Here is an 11,848-nt window from a genome sequence, read left to right on the forward strand (position 1 = left end):
TATCCATCCGACATTACAGGGCAACTGTCACAAGTGACCAAGTGAAAGCCATGCTTGAGTGAGAGGTTTTCAGTAGAGTGACAAACACTCTGCTCTGCCACAAAGCTGACATTTTTCCAGTGGAAAGGTCACTAGTAATTTCTAGATGTAGTATTTGACAAGAAAATGCTGACAGAGGAGAAACTGTACTGTCAGATGAATGAAAAATGATGTTATTCAGCTGTCTGCTCAGCATTGCTCAATAAAGAGAAAGTTTCAGCTCTGGGATTTAAATAGTTATTTGGGTACACATGTGTGTTGTTTGTTTTAAAACACTATAACTTTAGACATAAGATGATACAACAAGACAGTAAATTTTTACAGCAATATATGTGAGAAGCACAGCATCTTCTAGCTGCCCATGCTCCCCATCAACACAGCCACCTTGCCAACCCCCCTGTCTGTACTGCTTCTGGACATGGTCTGTGCCTGCACTGGTGCTACAGCAAGGCTGTCACCTAGATAGCCTATCCACCACAGCTGAGAATTGCTTCCTCTTTGCACAAGCATCCTTCTGCCTTCAGTGAGCTCACCTGTCCAACCAAGAGCCAGTGTCCCACTTCATTTGTGCTGGAACAGCACTTCAAGAATCCTGCTCTAAGTTCACATAGAAAACAGGTTGTGGTATGAAAACTTGGCCCACAACAGCTACTGGAAAGGAGGTAAAGCAATATTTTAGGCAAGATGCACAGCTGTAAGAATGACGAGCAGAGCTTTTATTCACCCGGCAGCAGTCAGCCACCTAAGTGAGCCTCACCTCAGCATGCACTGGCTGCAAAACTTCTCTGCCACTACTATCAGCTGAGGTTGCTCTCCTCAAAACTGCAGTGAGCTGAACTACACTAAGTTGCACTGGAGGAAAACAGCTTTGCACTTATACCATGAACACAAGCATCCCCTGCATAGTCAAGCCTGTCAGCTGCTGACCTGACTGCCCTGACCTGGCAGTGCCCAGCTGCTTTCCTTTCATCTCAGCCACCTTCTGAATGCCACTTTGCTACCTTGCACTGAAACATGAATTTATTCACAACTCACCAGTGAAAATACACAGAGCAGCTCTACTTGTTCCTAAAACTCCACTGTTTCAAAACTTTATAGAAGTCCAGCCAGCTCTTTTACACCAGCTTAGCCAGGCTTGCGTGCTACTGCAGCCTGCAGAACAGATACTTCTTTGCTTGATGAAGTCATTAACTGCACAATTAGGTCTAGGTCTTTCTAATATAAGCAAATTACTTCTCCAGAAATACTTGCAATCATCTTCCAAACACACATCATAAACTCAAGCTTTTAATTTAGCCCTGCAAGGGCTCTCTGAAAGTCAAGAGTGAAGTTACAAGCCTCAGTTCTGACTCATTTACTTCCATTTTCTTTCAGGACAGTCTAAGTGCAAGCAGACAGGGTAAATTTGGGCTTTAAAAAAAAAAAAAATCAAAGCAACATTTGCACATACTAGTTGACAACTGGTATTTTTCAGTCAACATAAGCAGAAAAACTAGAATAACCAACTTGCTGGAATAACCTATTTTACATGTATACACATTTATATATAGCACAAAATAATCATGGTACTAGAAAATTTTAGCACTAATCTCTTCATCTTGGGAGGCAGCTCTCTGAGGATGTTAAGAAGTATACAGGTTCCTAAGTATTTTGAGTATCCTTTTTTTTTTGCATTGTTTCTTGTTTGCTGACCACTGATTTCTCCATGTAGTCATTGTTCACTCAAAAGAAGTAGAAATACAATAGTAAGAATTTCCACACACACACACCCCTGTACATAGGAAAAACAATGGTAGACAGGTCACCTACAAGCACCCCACACCACTGCAAACCTTCAGGAAGAGGAAGCATGTGCTCCCATTAGGGCTAAATAGAGTAAGGTCCAAACAGCTTGATAGGTCAGTCTATATCACAGTATATCAGAGGTTGGAAGGGACCTCAAGAGATCATCAGGTCCAACCCCCTGCCAGAGCAGGATCACTTAGGGTAGTCTGCACAGGAATGCATCCAGGTGGGTTTGGAAAGTCTCCAGAGAAGGAGACTCCACAACCCCCTGGGCAGCCTGTTCCAGTGCTCTGTCACTCTCACTGTAAAGAAGTTTCTCCTCATGTTGAGGTGAAATCTTCTACGTTCTAGTTTGAACCCATTGTTCCTTGTCTTATCACTGTGAACCACCCAAAAGTAGTTACGTGAGGTCCCTGTGTTTAGTAACAGCACAGCTGCCAGTCTAAAAGCTGTGGAATACTACTGGAACCCCCTTCACCTATTTTCACATTTGCCTGGTTTTGATCAGAGTTTATATACTTTAAATCCTTTTTTTCAAAGGGATCTCATTCAACTCATTCATACAGAGGTGTGCCCACAGGGAGTTTTCTAAACCAAATCAGCACCATTGAAGAAAAGTTTCAAAACTTAACTGGTATTTGGTTCTTGAGAGCGAAGAAGAGACGTTAACTTTGACTCCTGTGCTGTAAAGGCAGCTGCCCCCGGAGAGGAAGACCTTCAGTGAAGCAGCTGATACAGCTTCCTAACAGGCTGCTTCAAGACTAGAGTTTAGATACAAACAACCGGTGCCCTAAGTGGAAAAGGGTGGAGCTGGCCACAAAAAAACCGCCAGTGAGTTCAGGCTGGCGGGGAAAAGATAAGAGTCACAAAAAGCGTTTGTTAACACCACCGAGAAATGGGGGAGGGTGGGGAGGCCTCTGTGTTAAGACTGAAACCAACTGGGTCAGTAAGAAACACGGGGAATTAGGTAAAGTTGTAATAATCTCTTCACTTGCAGTGAAGCGTGTGGGTATCTGGGGTGGATTCAGTGACTTGATTGACAGTAAGCTGGTGTCACATACGGAGCTCAGCCTGCGCCGGTTTTTCCTGCTCCTCTAACCTCTACTTTCCTCTGCCTCTACTCCCCTTTACCTCCTCTACTACCTCAGCTTTCCTGAGAGCTGAAGCAGTGTGTTTACTCCTAGAGATAACCTATGATTAAAGCAAAACCTGCAGCACTGAACTCCTTTGCACAGCCCATCTTCAGCACACCCAGCTCCCAAGTCCCAGCAATCCCCACACTCACACTATTGCTGCTTATGAATTGAGGGTATGGTTCCTGCCTCGTGCTTTCTCATGTAGGACAGCAACGCTACGCAGCTTGCTAGATGACACAATTCCCAACATTCAAAAAGCCAGAAGAAATCAGATTTCAGGGTTTTTTCAGGGATCTTACACATTTCTGAGTATAATTGGGTTTTTTCAGTAAGAGCAGGGAGAGTAGGAGCACACGTGGTGACAATGCACCAGGACATGACAGGCAGAGGTCTTGCAGGATGGTCTGGATGCTCATACTCCTGCAGCCAGAGAGGAAAGGCCATCAGTCACAGCTTTCCAGGATTTTCCAGGAAAAGGACTTAAAAATTTATACAGCTAAGTCCTTTTGATTGTTATTTATTACTTGTACTGCAGTGGAAACCCCTCTTCCTGCTCTCACATGAACAATTTGATGCCTTCATTTGACACAATTTATAAGACTAGTGAATGAAAGAAAAATGGTGGATTTTGTTACAACACATTTTATTTTATCTCCTTATCATATATTTACTGTGTTCAGTTCTGGACCCCTCAGTTCAACAGAGATGTTGAGGTACTGGAACGTGTCCAGAGAAGGGTGATACAGCTGGTGAGGTGCCTGGAACACAAACCCTATGACGAGAGGCTGAGGGAGCTGGGGGTGTTTAGCCTGGAGAAGAGGAGGCTCAGGGGTGACCTCATTGCTGTCTACAACTACCTGAAGGGAGGTTGTAGCCAGGTGGGGGTTGGTCTCTTCTCCCAGGCAACCAGCACCAGAACAAGAGGACACAGTCTCAAGCTGTGCCAGGGGAGGTATAGGCTGGATGTGAGGAGGAAGTTCTTCACACAGAGAGTGATTGCCCATTGGAATGGGCTGCTCAGGGAGGTGGTGGAGTTGCTGTCCCTGGAGATGTTCAAGAGAAGCCTGGATGAGGCACTTAGTGCCATGGTCTGGTTGATTGGATAGGGCTGGGGGATAGGTTGGACTGGATGATCTTGGAGGTCTCTTCCAACCTGGTTGATTCTATGATTCTATGATCAATTACCTATGGAATTAATCCAGATCAGGGTGTTATTTACAATGAATAACTTCAAAGACATCTAGGAGCATAGGAAAGCTGTCAGGCAACAAGAGGATGGATCTGATTGTTCAATGATTTGAATAATCTGAAGAACATGGTACCAAAAGTACAGACAGGATCTGCAGACACCCCCCTGAAGTAACCAAAACTCAGTGCCAAGCACTTAGCAACCAGCAGGAAGATTAGAAATATGGATGGGGTCAGGGCAGGGGCAGAAGGAGTTGGAAATCATTGGCATTTATATCTAATGAAACCACAGTTTAACCTAAATGGAAAGCAGCAATATGGAAATAAAAGAGGAATGAAAGGTAACTCTTGACAGAAGGAAGCAGGGAAAAATTTCACCATTGCACTTGTGGTACAGGACACAGGTATGAACTGACCATGAACCTCCACAGCTATAGAAATAGAAGTTAGACCATGGAATTTCTTAGTTTCTCCTAGAGATCCAGTGGATAGCCTTGACTTAAAATGTTGAGCTTGCCCAGTCTCCAGGTCAACCCTGGGCTCAACAGGGACCTCAGAGGGACACTGTGTGCCATGTCTTTAAATGACATGCAAAGTTGAGCTCATCTCCCCTGGTGAACAGAATGCTGCATAGGTTGTATGACAAGAGCATGTGATTAAATAAGCTCTTGTGATGAGGCAAGAGTCATGCCTCCCCATCAGGATGCCAGGAAGATGTCAGAGAAGACCAAAGCCTGAGAAGAGAATTGCAATGTGAGAGGCATGTCCAACTAGGAGGTTGCATGGGGATGGATAAGGTTGTGAGACCTTCTTGGTCAAAGGGTGATGCTCCTGAAGGACATGAAAGGCTTTTGAACTTGTGGTGAAAGAATTGGAAGCTGCATCATGTGAGGAGCTGAAAGGACACTGATATTTTAAGAAAATAAACTGCCCCAAGAGGGAGTGGCACTGTGAAAATACTGCACATTCACTCAATACAAAGTAAGGTAAGCCAGACATCTGTGAAAGCTGGGGGGAAAAAATAAATCAAACCATCCTTCCTCTCTGTCCTGGTGGTTTGAAAATAACACAGCCAGAAAAATTCCAGTGTGGGTGGCTTTGCTTGTTTTGGGGGAGAAAAATCTGCCTGCGTGCTAAGCCAGACCTCTGAATAGATGAGTTTCTAAACTAAGCTTATCTCCTCATGCTTTTAGGCAAGACTAGCTGATGGGAGAGGCAGGGGTGTGTATGCATGTACAAGGCAGGAAGGAAGAGCAGCACAAGAAAGAACTTTTGAAGCTCAGCATAAAAAGCCCTCTCTGATTTCGCAATCGGGACGGCTAGACCTGAAGCAGCACTCTCATGCTGTGGCAGCATCAAGGCAGAAATTGCCTCAAGCACCTGGAGAGCCACAATAGATTGGTACATTCTTTCTCCATCCAACATGAAATTCAAGCAAAGCATAACGAGATCCTGCCCAAGTGCTCAACTTAAAACCAAAAAAGCTTCAAATAACCGTGTTTCATAAGTCAAGATCGCAAGGGCACATTCGATGGGTCTTGACGAGCCACACAAAATTTCCAGTAGTGAATTTAAAACAGAAGCTGGGCACTTACCTGCCCAATAATGGCCTATCTTTATGTTTAAACATTTCAGCTGTTCAACTCATCACTTCATGTACTAATTTGACTATTCCAGCATTTTCTTACATCAGTAAAAATAATTAAGTTCTCACATAACAGTGTTTCTTCTGTAGAAGATTGCATCCTCTTCCATTTCCACTCTGACTTGTATTTTCTCTTCAAATACAGATGTAAGGTGCTCCTCTGTGGAGTTTAAGCAGTGATCCTAATTTCCTCTCAGGTCACACACAGAGTCCTGTTAGCTAAAGCCTGTAGCTAGCTTTCCTGCTTAGATAATTATTTCACATGGTCTCACCTCACTGGAAGCTGTGTGGCACTGCTGTCTGCCCACAGAAACACACACCACCTTCCCTTGTTGCTCCATGAGGGCTGCAAGGAGTTTCTCCCTTCTGTATATTCATGCAGCTCCTTGATACTGATCTGACTGTTCAGTCTTCATACACTACAACTGCACAACCATTGCTTATTTAAAGTGTTTTTGAAGCTTCTGGTTGCCATGGTGAGGGTACCAGAGAAGTGAAAGGAGGAAATGAAAGCCAGAAGCAGGACTTGTATACCATAACTGAAATAAGGGTTTAGATGATACAACAAATAAACATTTACTCTTTGAAAGAGGTAGTTACTCTGTGTAACAAGCAATGTATAATTGTTTAGCATATAAAAAGAAAAAAACTACTTTTAATTTCAGACTTAAGCTGGAAAACCTAAGATAAGCTGATAAACCCATCTTGGCAAATTTTGGATATGTTACAGGTCAAGTATGTGAGATTCAGTGAAAAGCAATAGAATTAGTCCACTGCATCGAGCCCTCAATATAGGAAGGGCATAGACCTGATGGAGTGGGTCCAAAGGAGGGCCAAAAAAGAATCAGGGGGCTGGAACACCTCTGCTACAAAGACAGACTGAGGGAGCTGAGGCTGTTCAGCCTGGAGAAGAGAAGGCTCTGGGGACACCTAACAGCAGCCTTCTAGTACCTGAAGGGGACCTGCAAGAAGGATGGAGAAAGACTGTTTACAAAGGCCTGTGGTGATAGGATAAAGGGCAATGGCTTCAAACTAGAGAAGAGTAGATTTAGATTGGATGTTAGGACAAGTTCTTTACCATGAGAGTATTGGAACACTGGAACAGGTTGCCCAGGGAGGTGGTTGGAGCCCAATCCCTGGAAATATTCAAAGTGCAGCTCGACAGGGCTCTGGGCAGTCAGATCTAGTTGAAGATGTCCCTGCTTACTGCAGAGGGGGTTGGACTAGATGACCTTCAGAGGTCCCTTCCAACCCAGACCATTCTATAATTCTATAAATGCAGTAATGACACAGTAACTAAACCATCACAACTTGCAGACATTTCTGAAATCATCTTTAACAGCTTTATCTTAAAGGTTGTCCAGCAGTACCTCTGGATGCTATCAGGCTGCTCAGATCCAGCAGATCCTAATTTCTTCCAACCTTTCTAACAGACACAGAACAAGGCACATGCAGGCCCTTTCAGATTCTCCAAGCCATCCAGTGCTCACAGGTTTATGTCCAGCATTAAGAAAATCTGTCAGAGAAGTCACTGATAACATCAGGATATTCTTTGTGGGCAGTGGTCATAACATGATTTGCTTAGACTTTTTATGAACAGACTTTATAGGAACAGACATTAAGACATTAGCAAACATCAGAAGTAATGGGAACAGCTTTCCAGTAGCTTTTGAATTATTTAATTTAGGAAAGGGAAATCACACCTCAGAGGGGAGTAGTCAGCTTGCACATCAATATGTGCATCAAACAGCACATCAGAGAGATGCAGCAGTTTGATGTCTGAAGATGTCTGGTCAGGGCTGTGGCCTTTAAAATGCCATGTCCTATACAAAATACACTGTGGTTCCTGAGATATATTCTCTAATTTATTTTCTTGCTGAAGGATTTAGATTTTCCTACTTGAAAGAAAAAGGCATCTTAATAAAACAGATTAAATCAGTACCTAAGCTTCCCAGTATATGACAGTGATTAACCCTTTAGTTTTACACCATAATCCTTTGCTCAGAGGCAGTGTACATTCAAATGAGCTCACCTCAAGTCCATACATGCTTGTGTATCTTTAAGGAAGGTATTATCCTTGCTACATATGCTTCATATTTACTAATACCTGCCAGAAGATGAGTCAATGACTATTGCTCTGATTTGAATGCAAGCATCTAAGACTGGTTGAAGATTTACCACTGAGCAAGATCTTTAAAATGTGTGATAACCTCTCTTCCTTTTCTTCCAAACACCTTCAAACTATTTCCTCCTTGTTGACTGGAATAAACCAAAGAACCAACAAAGCTCTAGGCAAACTCCTCATGCAATGCAATTCTGCATCTATAGAACAAAAAACGTTACAAGCAATACTCCTTAATTCAACCCTGAACCTGTATTACAAAGACTGGCACCAGGAAAAGCCCTTTCTAGCCCTTTTGTGACACTTTTTAACTTCAGGAGAAGACAAGGCAATTATTTCCAGTCCTATGAACACTATGGTACATTGCAGCTGGAACTTGGAAGAAATAATGCCGTTTCTATCCCCAGATCAGTTATGAAAGGCTGTGGATGTTGTTTACCTGGACTTCAGCAAAGCCTTTGACATCATTTCCCACAGCATCCTCCTGGAGAAACTGGCTGTTCATGGCATAGATGGATGGATGCTTTGCTGGGTAAAGAAACTGGCTGGATGGCTGAGCCCAAAGGGTGGTGGTGAATGGAGTTAAATCCAGTTGGAGGCTGGTCACAGGTGGTGTTCCCAGGGCTCAGTTTTGGGGCCAGTTCTATTTAATATCTTTATCAATGTTCTTGACAACAGGATTTGCAAATGACACTAAGCTGGGAGGGAGTGTTGATCAGCTTGAAGGTAGGAAGGCCCTACAGAGGGATCTGGACAGGCTGGATCAGTGGGCTGAGGTCAGTTGTATGAAGTTTAACAAGGCCAAATGCCAGGACCTGCACTTCAGTCACAACAACCCCAGGCAATGCTACGGGCCCAGGGCAGATGGGCTGGAAAGCTGCCCCATAGAGAAAGACCTGGGGGTGTTGATCAACAGCCAGCTGAACAGGGGCCAGCAGTGTGCTCAGGTGGCCAAGAAGGTAAGCAAAATCCTGGGCTGTATCAGGAACAGTGTGGCCAGCAGCAGTAGGGAAGTGACTGTGCCCCTTTACTCAACACTCGTGAGGCCGTGCTTCAAATACTGTGTTCGGTTTTGGACCACTCACTACAAAAAGGACAGTGGCATCATGGAGCAGGTCCATAGAAGGGCAGTGAAGCTGGTGAAGGGTCTAGAGAACAAGTTTTATGAAGAGCAGAGTGAACTGGGGTTGTTTAGCTTGAAGAAAAAGAGGGTGAGGGGAGACCTTACTGCTATCTACAACTACCTGAAAGGAGGTTGTAGTGAGTTGAGTGTTGATCTTTTCTCCTTAGTAACAAGTGATGAGAATAAACAGCTCAAGCTGACCAGGTGAGGTTTAGGCTGGATATCAGAAGAAACTTTTTCATTGAAATGGTTATGAAACACTGGAATAGGTTCCACAAGAATTGAATCACCATCCCTAAAAGTGTTTAAAAGACAAGTAGATGTAGTGCTAAGGGACATGGTTTAGCACCAGACTTGGTAATAAGATTAAATGGCCTTCAAGGTCTTTTCCAACTGAAATGGTTCTATGAAATTTGCTTGATTGTCATTCAGCCAGAGATAGTGTATTAAAAGTGCTTTTCTCAGATGAGAAATCTCAACAGGGTTCCTCTAAGTTGTCTACATCAAGAAGAGCATCAGGAGCTACTTGAGGGGAACTGGTAGCTCAGACACCTCTTTTTCGTGCTCGATTGCACGCTCAGCTCCCAGGTTCCCATTTCTCCCTGGCAGACACTAAAAGCCAAGCAGGCAGCAGGCCCCTGGCCTATTTGGACCAACTGTTCTCTTACACAACAAAAACTTGCAATTTATTGGCAGCTCCAAACAGTCACTTGCCAAAAAGCGCTCTCCTCAGCTTCTTCTGTGGCAGGACTCTAACAGGATTTGTCCTCCTACTTTCTGTTAAAACAGTTACCTAGACAAAGAGCATCAGCAGCAGCCCCCCTTCTAAAACCTGCATACTGACACAACTATTAAAAAAACCACCATAGAGGCTGCAGCAAAGGGACATGTATTACATTTGTCAGACTTGGCAAAAGGTCCCCCAAACTACTAAGGAAATAGTTATGCTTATTAGATTCAACACTGCTGTTGAAAGGACAAAAAACCTCCCCCCAAAACCCAACATACATACAAACCCAAACAAGATCTCTGTAACTTATTATTATCTGTAAAGATAAAGATCTAAGTCTTTGCTGTGAGTCCTGGCTACTCAAAGTGAATATTTTAACAGGAAGCAGCAGACTGTGATCACATTTTACAATCAAGTGTTTAACATAAAATTATCATTATTAAAGCATTATGCAATACCTCATTAGAGCATTGGCTTTGCAGCCAAGCCCTTTTTTAAAGAAAAGCTTGCACAAATTGACTTGAAAGTAATAAATTCCTCAGTCAACAGGTTCACATTATACTCGGAGCAGCACAGGGATCCAAGAGGCACTCCAAGACAACACTTCAGCCATGAATAACAGGATTGTTTGCTAACTATAATAGGGTGATTACTAACAGCTGTTTGAAATCTCATTACATATGGAAAGGCTTCAAAAAAATTAAAGCAGCACCCCAAATTACAGAGCTACTGAAGACAGAAGTATCTGTAAAGCTGCTTAACCCCTTCCCAGTCCCATTATCCTCATTACTCATGCTGCAGCCCAACATCCCCAAAAGGCTCACCTTCATAGTCCTTACTCACTCCCTATGGCTTCAAAATACCCATGACAATAGTTTCCAATGTATTCATCAGGTTAAACCCAAAGCACACATCTATTAAAACAAATTAAAACTAATAGAAACAATTTAATAGATTTAATAATATTATATGGAGCCTACACAAGTACTGAATTCAGACAACAAGTAGATGAGTGCTAATATGGTCAAGTAGTGGTGTGATCATACCAAGGACAAGGAAAGAACACAGTCTTGCTTTTAAACAAACTGAACCCAATTAAAAAATGTTATTTAAAGCATTCCTGATGCAAATGACAGGTGAATATTTAAACCCAGAAAGCAGCACATCATGTAATGCCCTCATTTATTCCTACTTGACCAGTGACTCCTTCACTCTCTTCTCTGCCCCTAAGTTTTAATGAAGTACCCTGCAGCCAGCCAGATCTTTTTGTAATGCTGCAGTGAAGCATAAAAATATAAAAGCATCAGGAGAAAAAACAACACATAAAGGCTGCTTGCTCACAGACCAAAAACTATGCAAACAAAATGATGGATAATTTGTTTAATAGCTCTTCTTAGAAGATGGTCCAGAGTTATTCTAGCTAGCTGTGACGTAGATGTATTTATTTTTTTTTCCAAGTCTCAAAATCAGGAATCTCAGAAAATAACACTCTCTTGTTCTCATCCCCCCCTTAATCCCACTCACAGGGCTCTGCAGGATCTGAGTGACCCTCTTCCTTTGCTCCATCATATTGAAGTCCTGTCTCAGGTCAGGAGACATGTTTCTCTCCCGAATATACTCGGGGTCATTCTCGTCGATGCGATCGAAGTACCGCTCTTTGTGAGGCATCGTGGCTGAGGGAGGAGTAGTGATCACCACCTGGCTGGCATCAGTACTCATGCTTCAATGCTGCAGATGGTGGGCTTCACCTGAAGCAAATTCAAAAAGAAGGAATGATCACTAACCATTTAAAGGAAGACATTCAATACAACTTCCAAGTCTGGACACGAAGTTTTTTCATCCCTGGAGGATAGCATCTGAAATGAAAGGAGCATAAGTGAACAATTACTGTAATCAGAAAGCTAAGGAAAAAATATAGAAAAGAGCTTTAAAACCATTAATGAGTTCTCTCATAGTACATAATCATCTCTATTCAAGCCAAATAAAAACCCAACATCATACAATTAAAAATTATGACATAATGTATTTTACAACAAACCTTCCTGCTGTACCATTTCACATTGCACTCATCACCCTCCCC

At 42.9% G+C, this 11,848-nt stretch overlaps 1 protein-coding gene across 2 annotated transcripts in view; it reads right to left on the reverse strand.

The window, feature by feature from the left end:
• Positions 1 to 11,496, reverse strand: part of ADD3 (adducin 3) — a 30,448-nt gene extending 18,952 nt beyond the window's left edge. For both annotated transcript variants that reach the window (XM_054382651.1, XM_054382649.1), the window contains exon 1: positions 11,293 to 11,496. In XM_054382651.1, coding sequence (XP_054238626.1) covers positions 11,293 to 11,487 — 195 coding nt within the window. In that variant the 5' untranslated portion in view covers positions 11,488 to 11,496. The remainder of the gene's footprint in view (positions 1 to 11,292) is intronic.
• Positions 11,497 to 11,848: the final 352 nt, after the last annotated feature.

This window comes from Indicator indicator, chromosome 7, assembly GCF_027791375.1.
Source record: "Indicator indicator isolate 239-I01 chromosome 7, UM_Iind_1.1, whole genome shotgun sequence".
In the NCBI taxonomy this organism is placed as follows: Eukaryota; Metazoa; Chordata; class Aves; order Piciformes; family Indicatoridae; genus Indicator; species Indicator indicator.